Consider the following 24,044-nt stretch of genomic DNA (forward strand, 5'->3'; position numbering starts at 1 on the left):
GGGCACTGGGAGGACTGCTCCACAACACAGGAGATAAAAAGAAAAGGTAAAGGTCAGACTCGTGTCAGGCTGATTTTGCAAAAATCTAGTGGTCATGTTACTCAGGTCTAGAAAAATAGAGTCTCTTTTCACTTGTAATAATTCTGATGGAACTTTTAAACATGTTCAGTGGCAGTCTTTCTAGTGCCCCTGTTGGCAGCACAGAGGACATATGGGAAACAGCAAAACAAAACCTCCTAGTAATAAATGTCAAACACAAGGTCAAAGGTGAATTTGGAAGCATCAGAGAAGCGCAGAAGACAAGGACTGGACGATGAACTGTGACGCCACATCAACATGCTAGGGCAAACAGGAAGAGATCTAGAAAAAACAAAAAGAAAAACACAACAGGGAGACAAACCTAGGTTAAACAGCAATGGAACACAGACAGGAGAGAGAAAAGAAACCAAGAATGATCATCTGTGTGGGGTTGATTACAGTCTAAACACTCAACAGTCAGTGTCAGGGACAGAGTGAGGATGAGCCACATGCGACCTTCAACTGAGGTGGATGACGACAACAGCGACAAACACATATGACAGCCTAAATAAAACGCCAGCACAGAATCAGTGACAGGACACATCAGGCCTCCAGAACTCTGGAACAGCATCTCCAGTCCAGCACACTATCTAAACACGGCTAATCTCACATGAAGGCTGGAGAGTGCCACTGCAATAATGACGTTTTTATACTGATCTGTTGTCGACAATTATTAGAAATGGTTGACTGGCAATTAAATTATGCAATTGAAAAAGAATAAGTAAAAAAGTTCCACACTACATGCTACTTCAAATGACTGAATCTTCAGTGGATTTGGCAAATGATTCTCAAAAAGGTGTTACAGTACCATAACAGAAGTTTTACATGTTTTGTCCCATTTACTACAAAGCAGACAACATTTAACATCACAGCTAACCATTGTGCAAATCATGCTGTTGTGCTTTAGATTTCTGGATGTGGAGGATTTTACTACCGTTCCAGGCAGTCGCTAGTTTCCACTCATTTCTGTGAAGGATAGATATGAAAATCTTTCAGCAGACTCTTGAAATTGTGCGGGTTGTGCAGTGTGTCACTGTGAACAATCACCAGTTTTTTTTTCTTCAGTTACATTATCGAAATCTGGAAACGCAGTTTTACTGCAGATTTGAAAAATCTGCTTTGCTTCACTGCACAGTGAAATTCACTCTTGATGGATTAGACCATTCTTGTAAGTTTCTACAGTTTGCTATTTGATTTTCATGCCATAAAGAAATAAACAGAAATTAAAGGCTGCCTTGAACAGAAGGAAAAACACACCTGAAACTACACAGCATGCATCTGAAAATGAAGAGTAAAAGTATAAATTATCAGTGATTTGTAGTTCAGATTTTTGTCTTTCCATTTACACAGGGTTGTTTTGATATTTCATCTGACAGTTCATATGCCTCCTGCTTATTTCTGACACTTTACCCACAATCTAAAAGGATAAATCCCAAACAAACAATGACCTAATCCTACTGATAAGTAGTGTGTATGTATTCAAAGCCTGAGGTATATTATTCCCCTGTGCCATAGGACACGTTGTTGTAAAAACAAACAAACAAAAATGCTCGTAGGGAAGCGAGAAAGTGTTAAGAGATGAACAAACACAGTCATCTTTTCATTGACTTTTTGACTTGGGTCTTTAAAATCTGTCTCTTTCTGTTGAAGACATGCATACAGAGTGTTCCCCGGTACAAATGAAACGAGGTCAAGTCCACAGAGAAGTAACAGGAGCTGTGACTGGCAAACTACTGACCTCTGCTGCGAGCAAAAGAAGCGTCCTATGAAGAGTTAACGTCCTCTGAAGATGAGATGCTCTACCCACAAAGGGACAAAAACTGAAAGTGAACGTAAGCGACCCTCATTAAGTTAGAAAATGTACCTCAAATGGCTGAAAAAAGTGTAAATAGCAGTTGTAAACTCAGCCAAGTTCCTAGATGGGCTCACAGTACCTGTCATAGTATTTCACTTCAACACATAACAGACCTACAAAGTACCAGCTTCATAGTAAATGTATCAGTGTGGAACAGCAATTTACTGCATATCCTGACTGCTAATAACAACAGACAATGAAGTTCACTGGCTTCCATTATTCAGTAGTTCTTCCAGTTCATGTGAAGACCTTTCCACTATTAAACAACACTTGACAAACGGTGGTCTTGAATCACAACACAGCTGCATCAGCTACGACTACAAAGTCCCTGATACAATACTCATGATCTCTGTGCAACAGCAAGAACGCTTTGGGATACAATATACCAAGAAACCTCGAGTGCTGACATAATACTAAGTAAATGGGACAGCTTTTCATAAAACATGGTGACCTTCATCTGCTTTGACACGAATGACCCTGCAGCACTGAGACTCTCTGAGCACACTCACGTCACTCATAGCTCGACTCCATCTTTGGACTTGGCCCTGGAAACAGTTTCAAAACTAGTTCTACTACTAGAATTACACCTCGGACTTTGCCTGGTGTAACGTTATCGACAACACACGACCACAGAGAGACAGGACCAACAGGCACATGTTGAAAGGGACTTTTAGAATAAACTATGCTCCCTGTGTTTTTGGAAAATGAGTGATTTATTCAGATGAAGGCATGTATAACAGAGAGGGATTCTATGAAGTCCGTAGCAGCACTGATGGATCCTACACACAGTCCATGCCACATGACACGTAGTACACATCACCAAAAGGAAACAATGCTCAACAGGCAAGGAGAGGACACACACCAGGAGATCAAATGGAGTTATTGGACTTTACATTTGTTTTTCAAAATAATTTCAATTCAGATAAATAATTTAGGCAATAAATAGTTCCCCAACACACAGGGGAAGTATAAAACCTATATAAAAATAGAAAAGGCATAATAGTTTAAATATACATCAACAATTGTCTTGCTTCCTAGTTCTATAAAAAACACATTCTTGCAAGTCTAAGCAACTAACAGGTTTTTTCTCGAGCAATTTGACATTTATATGAGTTTTCCGATCACAGAAGATATTCAGTGAGAGACATAGCGGTGTAGCCCTCTATAGATTAGCTAGCCGCGAGCTAGCAGGACAGTAGCTGAGGGATGTTGATGATTTTTTTTTTTACAAAACACCTGGATTCAAGGTAGAAACTTAACTAAAACCATAAAATGTATTTATACAAAGCATTACATCTGTGTTAAACAGACTTTTGGATGTTCGGTTGAGTGGATCAAGCCTATGATGTTTGTTTTTATTGCCAAATTTCACAGTATTGCTAGCTACATCTGACAGTTCTGACGACAGTTCAGTCTTCACAGCCACATCAGGCCAACCTGTCACTCACAGTGCAGAAGCACACGAGGAGCACCACCAAAACATCTTCTGGAAAAGTCTACACTTCACAACTACTTCACTACATGCAATTTCAGCTGCGTTGGAAATGTGTCTTACTAACCTCCAGATAAAGAAAATACATTAAATGCAAAGATCTGCATGCAAATAATTAATGTCATACAGAAATGAATTCCAGCCAATGCTTGTATACAAAATGACCCACGTGCAAAAGTGTCGCCACCCACCTGAGGCCACTGGATGAGTGTAAGCCATGCAACTGACGCTACACCCAGACAACAAGTCAAACAACATTGTGTCATCTTAGATGTAACTCAGACAGGTGGCAGTCCAGTTAACAAGCATCTGAGTGCAGCAGCTCCTCGCTGCCTCCTGCAGGATGAGGACAAATATGTCTAAATGCCATCTACGTGTTTTGGTGGAGCTCCTCCTTCTGTGCCTTACCATAAGCCTTACGACTAATTTAGGTGGATATCACATACATTGTCTCCATCTCAAGAGATAATACAAATGTCTAATGCATAATTAGGGGAAACCCACACATTTTGGTTTTTGAAAATGTAGAAGAAAACCTAGTAATGATTTGTTCTCTAATCAAATGTAGTGCTGTCTGTTCAGAAGGTTTCTGCTGGGTCTGGGTGGTGCAGGGGAAGGTAAACAGGAAGTTAAAACAGATGGATTTGGCACCTGACTGTCAATGAGCAACACATCCTAACAATCAACTCATATGTGTATTATGTACCACAGCAAACTGATAACATTTCAACTTAAAAGAAAATACACCTGTTTTTCTTATTTGTTAAAAGGAAAACAAAGTGCATAAACCACAACATAACACAGGAAGAATCCAGTCTAGCCTGAAAAATCTTGCATGTAGCTTCATGTGTCTTTTTGCCTGGACATGTTATCATGACCAGGAGACGCAGCACAGCAGATACCACCCTGTAATGCACAGACAAGTTTCTGAGTGGACCAGTCTTAGTTGCTTATTCATACTCCACTTACCATAACACCACCCTGCCTAACTAAGTCTGCAGTGCCTCAGCACCTTCAATAGGGCTTGCTGTCATTCTTTGAGCGCTTCAGCTGCACCTTCAGCCTCTTCATACCGATCTGGAAGCCATTCATTGACTGGATGGCTGCCTGTGATGACACGGGGTTGTCATAGCTCACAAAGCCTGAAAGAGAAATACAAACACTCAGAATGGTAAAAGAGGACATCTTCAAATAGTCACTCAAGGAATTTGTAATCTCGCAATGGCAAGAATTATTAGAAACTAAACCAATCATTATATTATTACAAGAGCATGGAATTCTGCCCAGTCCTCCAACAATAACCAACAATGGTCAAATCACAAGAATGCTGAATGTAACCAATCACCACTAGTTCCTGCATTAAAGGATATGTTCACTTTTTTTTTTTTTTTTTTGAAGATCCATCCAAAAACAACTCAGTCATTCCTCATCATTTATTATTCCTCATCTTTATCATAACTCATTCCTCTTGTCCACACAGGCCCTAAAGAGATCCCTTCTTCAAACACTTTCAGTGTAAATGATATGGGGGGGGGGGGGGGTTGACAGTTCTCATTCTGTGCAAATACACATTTTAAACTTTAGCTGACATTAATACAGTGTGAGGCTTCAGCAGTCTGACTTGGTTTTTGGTATCATCCCTCCACCACTTCCAAACACAGAAACATGTCAGTTTTCCTTTTGTTTCTCTGTCTGTACTGTGACCATGGGAACCTCTCTCTCTCTCTCTCTCTCTCTCTCTCTCTCTCTCTCTCTCTTTCTTTCACTCCCTCTCTCTCCTCCCACATCCCTACTGACAAGGACCAAGTGGTAAGTATCTTCAGGCCAGTTTTGCTGGTCCTAATGATTTCACATCATATCAGCTTCAGATCAACTTTGGAATATACTGTTGATTTGGGGCTGTGGATTATGTCCCATCACATACACTGAAAGCCTGTTGAAATTGGTGTTAGCATGTTCTGTGGCTAATGTGGCTAGTTACACCTCTTTTAGGCTCACATACTGCAGTAATGTTGGAGTGTTTAACACTGAGGGATCATCAACAGAAACTGTGTGAACATTAAGCTTCATTCGAAGCCAACTAAATAACCAGAGTAGTAGCTTTGATGTGGGAAACTGTTTTTTCATGTTGCTTTTTGTGTCATCTCACGAAAATTCGGGTAATATCTTACACACTGCACCTTTAAACACAAACTTTTTTAAAAGACAATTTCAACACTGCTGCTGTGTTTCATTGAAATACTTCACTTAATTTTGAAGGAATAGTCCACTGTTGCTAAGGGTGTCGGATTGACTTTGTGCCAAAAACAGATGTTGGTTCTGAGACAACTATTCTCGATCCAACATCTAACCCTGGATTTCCACTGGGCATGTATTCGTGAAGTTGCTTATGCAACGCAAATGTGCTCCGTCCTGCGCTGTCTCCAATCCGCATCGGCTGCATTTCAGAAGCAGAACAGTTTGCCCACTGAGCTTTGCTCATTTGCTCAGATGGTGTTTATTTGGTCTTTTTTTTCCCTTGGTTTTTGTGCTTCTTCCATGGGCAAGTAGACTTCATTGTTAAATGGTTTCTTTTTTTGTCTTTGTGTGTTTATTGTTGACTGAAATTAAAATTTGAAATGAAATTTGCACAGGGTGTTTTACTTTGAAAATTTATCAGATTCTCTACATCGTTCCTGTGTCTGATTTCCTGTCTGGCTCGATCTGCTCTGTGCAGGTTGATGCTCCATCTGTCAAAAATAGACTCTGCATATATTCTCCTAAAAGCAGAGCGTACGGGCACTTCTGAAATGGAGACGCTACATGTCCAGTGGACTACAATGACAACGATCAGCTCTGTTATACGCGTTGCTGACGTTACGCGCCAAGTGGAAATTGGGCCGTCTCCACCAAAATACAGATAACTCGCTCTGGCCTGCTTCATCTGAATGAACCTGTGCACCAAAAGGTGAAACAGCTGAAGCCAATTTCATGAAAATACCAAACAATCGGAGTGCTGCTTGCTCTGCCATGACAATAGGGCCTTAAAACCTTTGAGTCAATTGCAATAATTTTAATAAAGTATTACAAAATCCTGGGGGACTGATTCAAATATTTCATTGATCATAAGAAGGCTTATATACAATAGTTTCCATGAACTCACCAAAACACTTGCTGAGGTTTGTCTGTTTGTCAATGAAGACTTTAGCAGAGATGACATTTCCAAAGGGCATAAACATCTGGAGCAGGTCCTGGTCTCCAAACTCCTGGGGCAGGTGGTAGATGAACAAGTTGGCACCTTCTGGACCTGCCAATCAATAAGTCCCTTTTACCAAACATGCAAACATTACACACAGTGATATTTTAACAATTTATAACTCAAGATATTTATCTAATTATTCAAAATATTTTCATGCTCAAATTGCGTATTCAACAAATGCAACTTCCTCTCCCAACCACCCCAGGCTCATGTGGTATAAAATAAATACTGATGTGGAAATGCATGTCAACAGATTAATAAAGTGAGGGAACAAACTGTGTAACCCATGCATGCAGACTGCTGAACTGAGTGCATGGATTGCTGAAGGCATCTCTTCTTCAGCAGTTGTGCTGTTTTACAAGTATAAACACACATCTGCAGCTCATTTAAAGCAGTGGTAGCAGATGCTTTGATGCAGTTTGTTGCTTCTACCTTTTTCTGGCTGCACAGTTATTTAAAAAGGAGTGAGTAATGTCACGGCACAGCTGCTATCATTAACCTGTGTTTTTGCTGATTGCCTTGACGATGTCACGATCAGAAAATAATGATTTTATCTGCAGTTGAGCACCTTGGCAAAAACTGCTGGTCAACGTAGTATTTATATTAGAATACTTAGAATACTATTTATAAAGATATGTACATGAAAACAACTTTTTTATGAATTCATTTGCATTAAAACTCTGGTCCCAGAGCAGGAGAGGTGGTTATGGTTTTTATTATTTCACAATTGAGATTTAACATATTTTTTGCCCCTCTACTAGTTGTTATGTTGAATCCATGCACATGGTCAGCCAATGAGAATTCCCATATTCATATTTCTAACCACCACATGACCCCCGGGGGGCTTTGTAGTAAGACTTTAATAAAAACTAAAAATGAAGTCAAACAATTGCTAACATTAACACAAAACAAGGACAAGCCTTCTGTTATGGACTTGAGCTTGTTTTAAAGTGGTGCTGTTGACATGACTTTGGGAGGCCATGTCTGAGAGAAGGTGGTGACGTCTTACCGGTGCTGCGACTGTCGCTGGCTGATGCAGCAAATTTAAAACAAGACAGAATCCTTAGCAGAAGGTGAGATCAACACACAGCACACACATCTCTACCAACCTGACCACAACAGTACTTAAAACAAAGTATCACAAAATACCGTGGAACAACTGTCAGGGGTGAAACACTGAGTGTGTTTCCACCCTGCGTTTACTGTTAGCTTTGTTTTTTTTATCTAGGAAGGGATTCTATGACAGCCTACCAAACAGGTCAGATTGTATGAAAAAAAGGTACATTAGGAAAAGTAGTCTGTCATCCAACTTACACTTAAGCCTGCAGCTCTTGAAGTTTTTGTTTGGTCATTCTGAGTGCAAATTGGACTGAACTGGACTGAAGAAAGAAATACTTTGACGCATGCTCATACAGTAGTTATATACAGGGGCGCACATAACTGACATGCAGGTACACGTGCGACAAAATTCAGAAATACATAATGTCCAATTGTTTCAAAACACGCTTTTGTGTACCAGGCAGCACCTGTCATTGGTCATCAATACACATTTCTCATCTACATGTGTTTCTCGTCAACACATTTGACCCAGTGAAGTAACCTACAGTGAGAGACGTCCAAAAGCAACATTAACACATTAACCGGCTACTTTGGTGTTGTATCATCTATGTAAAAACATCAAACGGAACCTGAAAGTATAACCTAAGTGATCGTGACTTGAAGTTAACAGAGCACTCACAAGCGGGACAAGATATGCTGTTCGCATTCACATCCAGGAGACACAACAGGTTTGTTTTTTACAGTGTCAAAGAATTTCTATCATCCATTGTTTGATAAATGCTAATTGGGGTTCAGTATCTTGCCAAAGGATACTTCGGCACGTGGACTGCCTTGGCCAAGAATCAAACCACTGACCTTCTGATAGGTGGACAAGTGCTCTACCTCCTGAGCCACATTTTATTACATAACATTTCATGAGGCTGAACCTGCACGTCCCGTCTTGCTTTATAGAAGCAGCTAGGAGTGAATGTCGAAGATGCATGCTGACGTGAAGGCCGAGCATGGATCAATCAATCAATCAATCAAACTTTATTTGTATAGCACCTTTCATACATAAAAATGCAACACAAGGTGCTTGATGAAGCAGAGCACTGCACAAACTGTCAGGGGGGAGTTCAGAGCAAAGCTGATGTCCACTGAATTTTAGGGGCTGATCTTTGATACATCAGAGCATGACAAAAACCAAGCAGGAAATAGTTTACACTGTGCCTGCATCCAACAGCGAGAATTTACTTGGGACTACCTTGGACTGGGAGGTGCATCTTCATCATCTACCATACAGGAAGCTGAAGTGGAGGACAATAAGGGAGACACCACTGTGTTTATTAAGACCATGCTATGTATGTGGTGAGTACCAAATACCATCTCTTGGTACCTGCCTGCGTACCTGACTTAAAAAGTTATGTGCACCCCTGGTTACAGACAGCCCCCAGCTCCTCCTGCTCTCTTTACAACCCTTTATTCTCTCCAGTCACTTGCTGTACAATCCACCACTACCCATGTCATCTCCTTGTTTCTACTCCCAGCCCACAAAACCCACCTTCCTTTTGGCTGCCTGCTGCTGAGACGCTCTGCTGGGACAGCAGGCTCTGGTTGTACAGGCTGGGGAGGGCAGCAGCAGCGTACTGCTGGATGCCTGAGTAGGCCTGGCTCAGTGCCTCCATGGTGTTTCCTGAGCCATTAGACAGACCTCCAGAGCCAAGGCTGCCATTCAGTGCTGCCATTCCTGAAGAAAAAACATGTGTGAAAAGGTAAGCTCTTATTACTCAAAGTGATGAATATAACTAAATATAATAATAGCCAGAAAACACAGTAATTCTGTGAGTAAGTAAATCATGATCAGTGTCACTCTGTATTCATTTTACAGACATGGTCAATTAAAGCCTTTAATAACAGTAATAAACTTTATTCAGAAAGCATATCTGAAGACGCTTTACATAACAAATTAAATAAAAGAAAACTGTAACGAAATACAGTCACAAGGTATACCTTCTGAATAAAATAGTGTTGAGTCTGCACATTATGCAGGTATTACACAACTGGGATTTAATTACAGGACATCAAGTGCTCTCTCAGCGTATTCATTTACAAATGATCCCCTACTGAAAAGTACACTGTGTGAAATCGAGTCAAAATCAGTAGAAGCTAGCCACCTCTTACAACAAACTGTCATGTTACAACGACACAATTCTAAACACCTGTAGGAAGTCTGAGTGAGGTATTGCTTTTGTCTCAAACAGGAGGGCTCTCTATGATTACTTGCTGTAGTACTGGCAGCAGCAACTATGAGAAACCAAAAGCAGCAATGTAGGCAGGTATGCCTGATGGCAGTTAGAGGCCGCTCACATTGACACACTGTCAAGACAACCTTGTCTGCCCTACAAATCTTTACGGCAATGTCAATGCGTTCTGCCAAACAGTAATCTAATTAGTCCATCTTAGGGTTGTTACCTGCCAGGGAGCCCATGTTGAGACCAGCTCCAGAACCAGCAGCCAGAGACTGCAGGGCCCCCAAAGAAGCCATGGGGTTCACTGATGAGTTGCTGCTGGAGGTAGGGGAGGAGCCTGCTCAGGGAATATTTACTGTTAATGATCTAATAAACACAGCTGCAAAATATTAGACAAAGCTGTGTTACAGTGCTACATTCTGTGTGTCAGAGCTCAGCAATGCCAACATTTTCACACAGGCTGTAATTCATGATAAAAACAATTAAATATAGGCAATCACAGAAAAACCATAACTGCAATTGTGTCTATTCCTGGAGGCTATTTATATAGTTTATTTATAAATTATATTGTTAGTACATATGTATATATGGTTATATAAAGTTGTACAAATGTTTAACAATGGTAGTAGAATCTGAGACTATGCCGACTCTAACTATGAAACAGTACTGCTGGGACAGTTTTTACCTGAGCTTGTTAGTGCACTTAGCGGGCTACTAGACGTTGTCATGGCGCTGGAGCCTGTGGCCGTGGCCTGTGTGGCAGTTGCTGCTGCTGCTAAAGCAGCCAGGTTCTGCATGGCATTAAGACCTGACAGAGACACACACGGTAAGGTCAAGACTCCACCCACCTCCTCCTCTGACCATTATTGTATATAAAAACAATATGTAGTAGAGTTTGCTGGCCAAATGGGTGTGAGGCTGGACCCTTAAACTTCATCAGCATCCAGAGGGATGATTCAGCTATTTTGACATGAACTCAGAGGCCATGATTGAGATCATTATTCAGCCACGTACTTATTCTCATAGTAAAATCTTAATCCTACATAATGGCATGATACTTCATGGTGAAATGAGTGGACGCATGTCAGTGTACCTGAAACAGGGTGCAGGTTGTTGAGCGCATTCCCTGTCGAGGCTGACTGCTGCAGTAACTGTAAGTAGAGCTAAAGCCAGGAGGAGATATGAGAAACAATATGCTAAAGTGGGAGTGACAGCAAATTTGCAACTGTTGAAAGTGCTTTGTCAATAGGCCAATCATTCCATTTTGCATAAACGGACACAGAAGCCCTGTAAACACACACTCACTGCAAGGTACTGTGGCCCAAGGCTGTTGAGCCCAGTTAGATTTCCCCACATGGAAGCAGCACTGAGTTGCTGCATCTGCTGCTGCAGCTGCTGGGCCATGCGCTTCTGCTCCTTGTCCTTCTGAGTGTCTGCAAACTTCACCACGATGGGTGATGAACAACCCTACACACAGATGCAGGAAGTCTTTTGTGCTCTGACATCTTAATGCACTGCTATAAATATGTAAATAAATTAACTTGCAACTTAAGTGCAAGTCAAATAACTGACATTGTTTTAAAAAGCTCTGCTGATTTGAATGATGCTAAACTGCTTTTCTTTCAATAGAAGAGACGATATTATCCACCAATTTTGAGATCACAGTATTACATAACATATTGTTTCTAGCATAAAGCTGAAGCTCACCTCCATGGTCTGGGACTGGTGCATGGACTTGATGGCTGACTGGGCCATTTGTCTTGCTGTAAATGTCACAAATGCACAACCTGAAAGTGAGAAACACAATGTATCATGATTCACATTGATTCACTTCTCTAAAAAAAGTCAATTTTGTCAACATATCAGAGTCTTTACCCAGGTATTTGTCCAACTGGATGGATAGATAGATTGAAATCTCTATCTAAATAGATATCTATCAAGTATAAAAAGGCAACCAGAAAAGAATCAAGCCACCAATTAAATGCAAATCAATTCATTAGAATCTGTGCAAAGACATGTTCATTATATGGTGGGGCCCTGATTATCAATTAGCCTGTTGTGTGTGTATGTGCATGTTTGCATGCATGTGTGTGTGCATGCCTTACCACGACTGAGTCCATCAGGGCCTCGAAGTATCCGGCACTCCTCTATCTGTCCATATGGTGAGAACATCAGTCGGATGTCATTCTCGTTACATTTCTTGGAGATCATTCCAATAAACAGCTTCCTGTCCTCCACTGCTGTATTCAACACAACACAACATCAAACACACCTGCTCTGTGTCAAGATAAATTGTGCAATACAACATTCAACAGGCACATATGTTTTTTGTGGCTCTACAACAACTTAAGTCAATAAAGGTTTGTTCAGTTTGTTTTCTCAGCAGAATAATATGTCCACACTTGTGGATACATTTGAAAGACCAGGCTTACGTTGCAGAGTGAATAAGAAAAAAAAACGAACTAAGATCTAAATAAGGAGAACAATCTAATGTCTAATGCCAGGACCAGACTACACTTTTAGTTTGTCTTCGACAATAGTCACCATGTCAGATCAACGAACACAGTGCCACACCTATAGACTATAAGTAAGTATAAGACTATATGCATGACCCAAACTAATCAGGGCATGTTTTATCATGCACGAGTTCAAATGTCATTGAGGAGGCCAGTGAAGCAACTGTCAGTCAAACTGACATAAGCCTTGTGTGTGTGATGCTGTGGTCTTGTGTACTGAAAAATTAGGAAAATGAAGAAAAAAAGTCATGTTTGTCCTGACTGCGCTCCAGAGAGAGAGCCCGATTGATCAACGCTCAGGAACATGTCGTGGAAGATAGGCAAAAAAATTCTGCTAGCCCATTCGTCGGGGTGTCCTGGAGCATGGGGACACTGCACCAGGGGAGTTTAGTATGTCACACTACACGGGTATAGACGCCCAATTGTCATTCACGATTGGCCACGGCGCTGGTAATTGGTCATCCACGACAAACCTGTCTCACAATCAGACTGTTCGTGTAGTTTGATCCAGGCATAATAAACACCCACAACCTCTGTCCCATTCATTACCACATATGCCTGAATGACTGCACCCTGAGTTGAACCAGTAAATTATCTCAGTGTAATGAAACAGTGGCTGATGAGAGCAACCTTTGGTGTGACACAAACAACGATGGGAGTCACTGAAGCATGGCAGTGTGTTAATCTACCTCCCTACTGAGTCGCAGCTCTTCCCCAAATCTACCATCATTAAGTCACAGGATGGCACCAGTGTAGCTCACAAATTTGGCATTTCAACAGTGTTGTAATTAATGATGTCAACAGTTTCAGTCTAATTACATGAACTACTTATCTAATTATGACCTTATCGGGGTTATCATTATGATTAGAAAGGGAAAGCGCAGAGATGTCTATTCGCATCAAAGGACAGAGAAGACAGATGGAAATGCTTGTAAATTCTTACCATTGTTTTTCTCACTGTCTGCTGGCTTCATCTGGATTGGGTGGTGCATCTGAACAAGGCAACAAATAACAAAACAGCATTCATAACGCTGACATAATGCACATCTGAGTTGTATGATACATTTCAGTAATATTGGCACAGATGCCATGTCCATAATACTAGTTTCTGAAGGTGGGATCATGGTTGGGGTATAGCAGAAAGAGTCACAGTATCAAGTCGGCCATTTTGAAAGATGGTCTTTACACTAGATGCACATACACACATACACAATCCACACGTTTAAATGTTCCTTTGCAAACGTCTTACACTGACTTTTGTCGAGTGCTGCTGCACAGTAGTACAGTGCACCACCACCCCAGTGACTGATAAATCTTCATGAAGGTCTTTTACAGTCAAATGGGGGGTTTTGATTTACCTTTCTAACAATCCTTCAAGCAGTTTTCTGAAAGCTTTCTTTCCTCAGCTTGACCTGCACTAGGCAGCTGCTTAGTGGAGCCAATGGTTGCTGGTTGTCGGGACAAGGCTTGAGGAGTGACAGTATTTATAAGCCTTAAGAACTGCATCACTTGGCCTTTTTGTAACAATGATTGTGAACAAGCCAAAAAAAATGATTCACTAATTTTGTTTCAAATGTTGGAAAGAATGTTTCATCTTTAACCTTATGACTTCATGACTGTAGGTCAGTCCATCTTCTACTCACTTAATTATCCACAGTAACAGAAATTCTGGCAAGAGGTGCCAAACACCATCAACACATTAACATATGTCAGTCCGTAGACAATAATCTGGACACAGATATCACCCACAATCACTTCACAATAAAATAAAAGAGTTTCACTCAAGCCTTGAATTCACCCACAATTACATTGAAAAGCTAGAACAGAACGCTCTGTTGCGTCATAAAAGAGAGTGGATTAAGGGTAAAGGAATGGAACTGAAAGCCAATAAATATAGACTGAATGTGCAATTCCCCATAAAATACACAGAAAAAACAACACGTGCTGATTACACATTTAAAGACAGCTCTACCATAGGCACAGACACCAAGACATTTTTGTCTGTAAAGATGGTCACTGTGTCAAATTAGGCGATTACTGAGTGTTTTGGGGGGCGCAGGTGTATTACAGGTGAAACATGCACGTTTGGCAGATTTTTAACTGCAGTCATTTTCTTGTAAAATCACATTCACGCTGTTTATAAGACGACTGTAATTTAAAAGTGCAGCATTTAATCCACGATACAGCTCATCAGGCATTGGCAGAAGCCTTTCCTTTCACTGTATTTCCTTATTGTACTAGTTTGTTCTTCCTGAGACCAAATTAGTTAATTTGAGTGAGCCTCAGAAAAGACAGAACGACCTGACAGACACACCAACAGATCACAAACACAGCTCTAACTACACCAACATCACATAATGTAATCCATGGACTGACCTGGGCCTGAAGTAGGGCTGCACCATTTTGGTAAAACACAACTGTCTCTCATGAGCTTCATGGACAACTGCAATCCTTATTGTGTCCATGCAGATAGAACAAACAATCTGAGTATTACTCATTAAGCACAACAAACTCTGGTCTGCTGTTAAGGGCAATAATGAACAAATGTTTTCCTGTTTGTGCGGAATTAAAAGAAGACAAAAAATTCCCGAATACAAAACACAGAGACCTTTTTTTCGCCTCCTAACTCTAGCAGGTAAGAGCCTAGTTCAGCCCTGTGTGATCCTCTAAGAAAGCACAGTCTGTACACACACACATTTCCTGTTGAAGTCATAACTGTTGAAAAAATGAACTGTCTGGCTCATAAGTTGTGATGTCACAAATCACACTCATACAAACATATCTTCAAACCCAGATTTAAGGTGAGCACAGAGAAACTTTCCCAAACATCCAAGTGAAGAAACAATAAGCAAAACACATTTTTGTTTGGGGGGGGGGGGGGCTTTAGTGTTCTTCTATTCTTCAAATCTCTTCTAAAGCAATTCACTTATCTGCAGTGTCCCTCAAGCTTTGACAGAGAGAACAGCCTCTGCTGTTAAAATGCTAAACAACTTGCTATGGGATTAAAATTGTTGAACCAGTAACCATGGAGATAAAGACCAAAACCTCACTAGAGGACACTGTTGTCCAGGTCAAACGACAGAATAGAGAGGGGTGAAAAGGCAAGCAAAGGCAAGCTAACAATCCCCACAGAGGCAGAGAGATAGAGAACAGTGTGAGAATGCCAGAAGTCTTAAAGTCCTCTGTGGAGCAGCATGTCAGCACGGTGAGGCCATGAGATGGATCATCCTTACTGTCTGTTTAAATCAACTGTTCAGCTTAACTAGAGTCAGGCTCAACTGAGCATAGCACACTTCAACTCCTAGCTCTCAACAGAATGTGCAAATCCAGACAAGGGCCAGCCTCTTTAGACCCTGAGCTAACCCTCAGTACAAACGTCAAGTCGCTTTGATCTTACAAGAAACATAGATTTGTAAACACTTCACCAGAACTGAATCACCACAATCAGACCACAACTGATATTTTGATTTTGGGGCAAGTGTTCCTACACCAGGAGGAGTTCTTCATCATTAACAACTGAAAAATTACCACAGCACCATCACTTGACCAATTTACAATTTACTGTACTGCTCGAAGGCAGTGGAAGAGACAATTTAACAACCTTATTAATGTTACAGTCACAATCTGGATTGCTTGTTCTTAGTGTTCGGACCAAGTTTTCCTGCTGGTTTAAGCTCATCCATTCTCTTATTGGAGTGTCCATCAAGTTGCAGTGCACTGCAACTTAACTCCCCACATGATATACACCTGTGATACTCGCTCGTAGCCACTTCAATAAAGCAAAATCCTCAGCACAGGAAGACACAGGATCAGCTTCACTAGCTGGTTTGTTAGCAATAGCTTGTGCCACATTCATGAGCTCCTGACTCATCTGGTGTTCATCAAATGAAGGATGATTGAAATTCTCTCAGTCTGTATAAAACACACGTGTGTCTGCTGGATGTAGATGCTAGCGTCATATCTTGGGCTGCATTTGGTTGCACTCATTCAAGCCATAGCAACGCTTCAGAGAAATGCCTTTTCTTCTGCTCCGGTTTGGTTTGATGTTTCTTTGTTGTTGTTGAAATGTTACTGTCTCCTTCTTCTGTTGAGTTTTATGGTGGTACGCATCCATAAGTCTTGCATTGCTGCCACCTGCTGGACCATAACAGCTTCACTGTGCAAACTATTTACAGAGTCCAACCAAAGTGATCCCATTGTCTATTCTATAACTGCACTGCATTTCGTTGTCTTCGTGTTGCACTCTGACAATGACAATAAAGTTGAATCTAATCTAATAACCCAGAACCAGCTCAGTAGCTGCCTTGTACGTAAGTCATGTTTTGAAACAACTGAACACCTGTTAGACATTTCTAATTTTTGTCATATATGCATTAGTTTTGTGAACCCCTGACAAGAAGAAGAAAAAGGAGAAGACGAAGAAGAAGACAAACAGGAAGAAGACGAAGAAGGGGTAGAAGAGGAAGAAGAAGACAGAGAAGATGAAGATGAGGAAGAAGAAGACAAAGAAGAAGAAGAAGCAGTTTCCAAAACCACTGGTGCTTTGATCACGAAGGTCAGACCTACTTGCCCCCACAATTCACAGAAGACACACAACCCTGTATTTTGATGGTCTGGTCTAGTTCACACTCCAGAATTGAACCTAGCTCTACGATGAAGCAGCAGAGGGCCAAAGTTTCCATATGAACCAGCATGAACTGAAAGGGCACTTAAAGTCTGTCACCTACCCCTGGCAGAATCTTCATGTTGTGCAGAGCATTCTGTGCTTCCAAGGCTGATTTGCGAGTATAGTATGTTATAAAACAGCAGCCTGGCAGGAAACGAAAAAGACACACATGTCACACACCATACTCAACTACAAGATTATACATATGCTACAGGGAAAGCGTGCTGAACTGCGAAATTTAAGTGTTACAAATTAGACTACAAAATACTATTGTGTGTGTATTATGTGTGTGTGTGTGTGTGCATTACTACGTTACTCCAGGCTGACCTTTGCTCTGTGGTGGATTCTGGCTGCGGTCTCGGAGAACATTAATCTCATAGACTGCTCCATAAGGTTCAAATAGCTCACGAAGCTGCTCCTCAGACCAGGACCGTGGAATCTGTCCCACAAACATCTTAATGGCATCAACATCTGGTTGGTCGGGGTGGTCCAAAGACCCATTCATCTTCTTCCCACTGCAAAGACAAACAGCAGCGCTTTAGATGGAGGCTGCAAACAAACATGTTGATTTCCTATAATTAGAACTGCAGCAGTTCAACAACAGCATGCAGAGTTAATTTGTCAAACAGCTGATTTTTCAGTGAAAATTGTGCAGGAGAAATAAACATGCATATGTAGGAGTGATGGTATGACTGTGTTTCATGTTCTTTATTTATGATGCTGATCCACATAAAATGAAAGAAAAAAACTCTAACCCATTGTTTTGTTTTTCAGATTGAAACTGCATGAACAGATTATACAGACACCCATTTGTTTCATGAGATATGAGTGGAAAACACTGTTCTTGCAACTGCATTTACCACATTTTCTGACTCAGCTTAACCATGTCATGTGATCTGCTACTTCAGTACACCTTAAGAACTGTTTAACATGGAAATACAGAGTGTGCAACCCTAAAGTGACAGTATGCTCATTATTTAAGATAAACGTGGTGTAATTTTATCTATTTATCATCATCAAAAAAAAATGCCTTTCAGTCAATCTAACTAACAAGTACTGGAGTCCTGCATTGAAAATGTTTCTGAAGTGTATTTAAATTGTATTTGTCAAAAGCAAAAGTAGGAGTTGATGCAGAAAAATGTCCCCTATGACTGTTACACCATTCTATATTATATCATAGATTATTATTTCTCATGCATTCATGTAGAAGCAGGATTTTACATGTTGTAGCTGGTTTAGGTGGAGTAGGTTTAGATGCATCTTCAACTATTTTATGTAGGACTGCAAGTACTGATTATTTTCATTATGGATTCATATGTTGGAGATTCAGTGGAGGTTATTCTCTTCTAATCGATTGCTTGGTTAGTAAAAATTCTGAACAACAATTCTTTTTTTTCTTTTTTGTTGTTTTTTTTGTCTTTTTGTCCAACCAACAGTCCAAACCTCAAAATTATTAAAAGCAGCAGTTGTTGATGACTTGCAGTCCCCTCCAGCCAGTAAGTAAAGAGAGGAGTAAGCAGTATCTAACAGCAATATAAAGAAGAGCTGTCAATAAAATGGGGTTTTCAGAAATTGTGAATCACTGCAACCTTCAGCATACAGTTACAAATGTGCACATAAAATATTGGTCTGATGGGTCCATAGGATGCCAGATTTTCTCTCTCTCTCTCTCAAGTACAAGCACCTTGAATTTTTACTGAAGTGCAGCACTTGAGTAAATTCCACCACTGCTATCAATCAGTGGCCACAGTCTGATGTAGTTTAGCCAAGGCAGCCTGCTGTCACCAGATTACTCTGGATGATTTGTACTACTTAACCACGTCCGTTCAGCTTTAGCTACAAGCTCGTTAAAATGTCACTGCAAAGTTCTCCAGACTTAAACATTTCAAACTTTTAAACTGAAGCATTAACATTTCAGCTTTTTGATTTCTTTTATACCTTATTTAGACGTTCTTATTCTTCAGCTGCCACTTTCACTCATGTATCGCTTAAACTTCAAATGACACCACCTTCTTTCAGCACTTCTACCGATATCTGGAACCCTTTCAGCATTTGCCCTTAAACGTATTTCAGCGTTTAGGAATGGACAGCCCACGTCCTAAAAATGCATAACAGGACTGGTACAGTTTATGGTTACTATTTATCAGACTGAAAGCAAGTCTTGCACCATCCCTAGGATAAAGAAGACCTTTGTAGTCATCGTAAACCTGTTTGTAATAACCATACTTTATTTTCTTGTTGACAAAACAAATGACTAACTTTACACACTGTTGGATTAATTAATGTTTATCTAATGCCCTCAGACCACTGATGAGAAAGGCTGCATGCCTTTTACAATAGCTGTGTCATCATTCATTCTTTTCTCTGCTGCTGATGGATAGAAACTCACAGCTGGACAACTATAACCTACATAAGCCTAACAGCAGTCTTGTCATCCATGCCTGTATCATGTTTTGTCCTCAACAGCACAGGAAATGAGTGGCAGATAACCTGCTGACAAACTGGGTTTCACATGTATTAAAAAAGTGTATAAGTCAGGAAGATTTAAGCAAGTAAATGATCAATGGTCCTATCATTTCCTCCCTTGTCAGTATAATACTGACAGCCTCTATGAAACACAAGCTTGCAGTTCATCTGTTGCTGAATTAGTTTGCTAGTTTTCCATGATGTTAGCTAGTGCCGTGGCTTGTCAGTATGGTGGAAGATTGCTGAGGAGTTGTTAATATATTGCATTATACTGTGACTCAAATTTTAGTACATGTTGGTGTAGTTACAGTTAGTGGATTGGAACCATGACATGATTGTTTCTCTCAGAAGTTTCAAGCTATATATGCACTGAAGCACATTCAGTAACCAACTGAAATATATGAAGGGAAATGGAAGATAACTATGACATTTTTCTGGACACCAGAAATAGTGGCTAAATTGGGCCCAACACACTCAAATAAATGTTGGAGAAACTGTGGTACACAAAGTGGCAACCAGAGCCACATATTATCATTTCCTAAATCAAGAATATTCTGGGAAGAGATGTTTGAGGCACTCAAAGAAGTATTTAAGCGAAATTCATAAAGGATCCAACGATGGCATTACTGGGTTTACCACTGGAGGGCATCGATGGGAGAACCAAAAATATCTTTTAAAATATTGCTAACAGCCACGATTAAATGCATCACAATTAAGTGGTTAAAACATGAACCCTTTACAAACAACATATGGACTGAGGCAGTATGGGAAATCTACCAGATGGAGCAAATAACATACTCCTTGAGAGTCCAGAAAGATCTATTTATTCAAAGGTGGAACCCTGCCATGGCTAAACTAATACAGTGAGTGATCTGAATCTCTCTACACATTCTGAGTCATCCATGTATCAATGTCTTCTCATCCCTCCTGCCCATGTATGTTCAAACTATTCTGTTCAGTTTAAAGTTTAAAGTTGAGGCAGGCCTGTTGGAATTACTAATTGCCTCATCGAATGTCTGATTCATAAACAGCTGGCTAGATGTGGTTATATTAGAGGGTAAGGGTGGGCAGGGTGTATATCATGGTTCACACTTCACATTCTTTTAAAATGGAAGCTTTAAGGTTCCAAATGAGAAGAACAGAGGTGCATCATCACTCTCACATCATGTGAGAGGGTGCTTAGCAGGCCCAAATCACGTGAGCTTGCGAGGCAGCTGGATTGCTACATCGCACTGCCTGCCCTGAAAATATAGCAGAGACACTAAAGCTGTTTTTTTCTCACATGAACTCTAGATAGAAAGAGTGGAAAGCAATACACAAGCAAGCAGAAAAGAATACAAAGCAGCTGCCCTGTGTGATGTCAGCAACACACCCGCTCAGCATGGCAGCACTGCATATACTGAGAATGACTGTGCTTCAATACAAATAGCTGCCATGGTGGAAAAGGTTTTGCCAAATCTCTAATGGTGGACACATTTCTAACGTCACACGGTATATACCATCATATTGCCCAACCCTATTCGAGGAAACAAGCAGAAAACCACTTGAAATGAACATTGTTGGTTTTTTGAAAATAATGTAAATAAAACAGTTCTCAGACTTCAGACTTCAACATTTTTAAACATATACTTTAACTCTTACAGTTCAGCTTTTTAGAAGTTTTATACTCGGAGTACAAAAAACATTTTATTGTTCTTCTTTAAGTTCTTATTCTTCACCTGCAGCTTTCACTCATGTATTGCTTAAACTTCAACTAACACTTCAAATGATAACAACTTCTTCCAGCACCTCTATGGACATTTGAAACACCTTTAGCATTTACACTTCAGCTTATTTCAGCACTTATGCTGTGACCAACATTTAATGCACTTTCAGCCGTAACATTTCTATCGTTACATGATATACACCATCATACCTCCAAACCCTATTAGAGGGAATATTATGCCAGCAGAAATAAACATGTGCACAAAGAGACAAGTAAGTGAGGATGAAAGCTGATTCAGACACCGTCTCCCTGTACAGACTTGCTGTGAAATAAATAGGCTAACTGTTTTGATGACCTGCCATCCAAGCAACAGACATCAGGTCCTTGTCTTTCTCTAACAACTACACTGTAGTGAAGTAACAACTTAGCTGTTATGTAGTCATTTAAAATTCAGAGTCACATTGATAACACACACACACACACACACACACACACACACACACACACACATATGTATGTATATCTATACATACGAGTGTGTATGTATGTATGTGTGTATGTATGGGGGTGTAATGCTATTCAAGGCTCCCAATGGACCGTCAGTATGGTGAAAACAGTGATAATGTGGTTATGATGACTGAAGTGGGAGACACATTCATTGTTAATTTCAGGTTGTTAGAACAGTCAATTAAGCACAGATTTCTGTGTCATTTCATGGGCAAAAATATGTAAAGAATCCACAACAGGTCTGCATAAGAATAGCAAATGATTACTAGAATCTAAAGTGGGATCAGAATCTGTAAAGTACAATATTCAACCTTGAAGAAAGACAGTTGAGAAGAGAGCACAACTCCTCTTGGATACAAATTCCAACTACAAGATGTGATGACATTCTTGGGGGATTTCTTGCTGACACTTGGACAGAGCTGAAATCCATATTGTTGGAAGGAGTAACCAGTGCTTACATTTTACACAAAAATGGTTTTGTTGTCAACACACTAAATGTTCCACTGAAAAGTGGGGTGCAACGCAGTGTGCCCACTGACTTTAAAGAGTTTAAAGGTTTAACAGTATGTCAGAAGTCTTTACCTAAGCCTTTATCTAAAAACTAAACTAATTCTGAGAATCAAATTCACTTCATACCGAATGTAAACAGAACGTGAACGACACAGATACACATAAGGACCTTTTGAGCATCACTTAACTACAAAGAGAAAACAAATAGCCACTCAGACACACTACAACACAGCTGCTCATGACTATTACAAATTATTAAAGGACAACAGACCAATCCTTCAGAGTGGATTTCCAGGGACACAGGACAACTCTAGAAAGCACACTACTCACAAAGCTGGCCAGAAGGAGTTACTTACACAGGACTAGAATTCAAAGAGCAATGGTCCACCATCATCTCAGGGAGAAAATCCAGTTTAAAAGAAGCCATGACAGCAAAATCTGTTTCTTTTTCTTTCTTCTTCTTTAAGACAATGAAACTAAATTGACACAGTGATCAGACGGTGGTGGTAAACTCCAGATCGTGCAGTTGTTAAGTTCCTGGCAAAGAGTATAACAAGGCAGCCAACGGTGCACAAAAGGCAGAGAAAAACAGAGTGCCACAACAAACCAATCCACATGGAGATCCCGTCCACTAGAACACAAATACGGCGAACAAAATTTGGCTGAGGAACCACCTTTGTTTAAGATGGAAGAGGAGCACAAATGACAGACACAAAGTGACAGGCCTTCAGGTTGGCGTTCCAGGTTCTGGGACTGGGACTAACCACTGCATGGAGATCATGGAGACAGAGGGCTGCTGGGATCACTGGGGCCAGAGAGAGTAATGGCAATTTGGGGTCCCACAATCAAAGTGCTGATGATCCACGGCCTTTGTGAACATTTCTCCTAGGCCAGCAGATCTGGCTGCAGTGTCAGATAAACAGGGTGTCAGATTGATGGTGATAAGGCCCAGTGGGCAGAGGGAATGAAAGAGGGAGTGAATAGTGCTCCCCAGCCAGTAGCTAATCCCTGGACTAGCCACACCAGGGGCTAACAATTAGGTTCCGGCCTGAGGGGGGCTGTGTTTACCCTGTTGTCCTACAGGCTGCAGTCGTTTGTGTGCGATTTGTGTGTGTAAAAACAGAAAAGAGCCAATGTCAAATGACACTGGCTTTGGTCTTTGTGCACCCCGCAAATGCACACACAAACTCACATGCACATACACACCCACACCAATGAAATGAGCTAAACTTCTGGGACGCATGTGACATAACACTGGACTATAGAATCTGTCAACCTGCCTGCAGGTAGCTGTTGGCTAGACTTAAAACCTTCATTTTTTTGTTTTAATTTTAATGTATTTCTTTTTTTCTCACACAGATTGGTAACTATTTATTGTGCAACATGTACTCAATCTCCGTGCACTTAAATACTCTCAGTACAAACAACTGGACTGAGATCACTTGAAAAGGAGGGTCTTCAATAAGAAAAAATAATGGTAATGGGTCATTTTAAAAAGTATAACAGCAAAAATGTACATTTGTGCATGCAGTGGGAGTAATTTCAGAAGAAAGATGAAAAGCACGCACATTTAAGGAAGTTCCTTACATCACCTGGTGATTTCCTGTATTCTTTCAAGTTATGAAAGATTTTCAAAGTATCACGCTTCAATATAATAATAATAATATTATTATTATTATTATTATTATTATTATTATTATTATTATTATTACAACTGTGCATCA

General features: G+C 40.4%; 1 protein-coding gene across 10 annotated transcripts in view; it reads right to left on the bottom strand.

The window, feature by feature from the left end:
- Window positions 1-220: 220 nt before the first annotated feature.
- celf1 (cugbp, Elav-like family member 1) overlaps window positions 221-24,044 on the bottom strand; it is a 32,400-nt gene continuing 8,576 nt past the window's right edge. For 2 of the 10 annotated variants that reach the window (XM_076732034.1, XM_076731549.1), the window contains 13 exons: window positions 17,460-17,647; window positions 17,194-17,276; window positions 13,410-13,458; window positions 12,056-12,190; window positions 11,658-11,737; window positions 11,256-11,417; window positions 11,044-11,113; window positions 10,636-10,758; window positions 10,174-10,287; window positions 9,263-9,448; window positions 7,673-7,693; window positions 6,568-6,711; window positions 2,639-4,567 (listed from right to left, as the gene is read on the bottom strand). In XM_076732034.1, coding sequence (XP_076588149.1) covers window positions 4,440-4,567; window positions 6,568-6,711; window positions 7,673-7,693; window positions 9,263-9,448; window positions 10,174-10,287; window positions 10,636-10,758; window positions 11,044-11,113; window positions 11,256-11,417; window positions 11,658-11,737; window positions 12,056-12,190; window positions 13,410-13,458; window positions 17,194-17,276; window positions 17,460-17,637 — 1,473 coding nt within the window. In that variant the 5' untranslated portion in view covers window positions 17,638-17,647 and the 3' untranslated portion in view covers window positions 2,639-4,439. Of the gene's footprint in view, window positions 361-2,638; window positions 4,568-6,567; window positions 6,712-7,672; window positions 7,694-9,262; window positions 9,449-10,173; window positions 10,288-10,635; window positions 10,759-11,043; window positions 11,114-11,249; window positions 11,418-11,657; window positions 11,738-12,055; window positions 12,191-13,409; window positions 13,459-17,193; window positions 17,277-17,459; window positions 17,648-24,044 lie in introns of those variants that run through there. The other 8 variants (XM_076731289.1, XM_076731971.1, XM_076731375.1 and 5 more) reach the window with 7 other exon arrangements.

Source organism: Chaetodon auriga, chromosome 1 (genome assembly GCF_051107435.1).
Source record: "Chaetodon auriga isolate fChaAug3 chromosome 1, fChaAug3.hap1, whole genome shotgun sequence".
Taxonomy (NCBI): Eukaryota; Metazoa; Chordata; class Actinopteri; order Chaetodontiformes; family Chaetodontidae; genus Chaetodon; species Chaetodon auriga.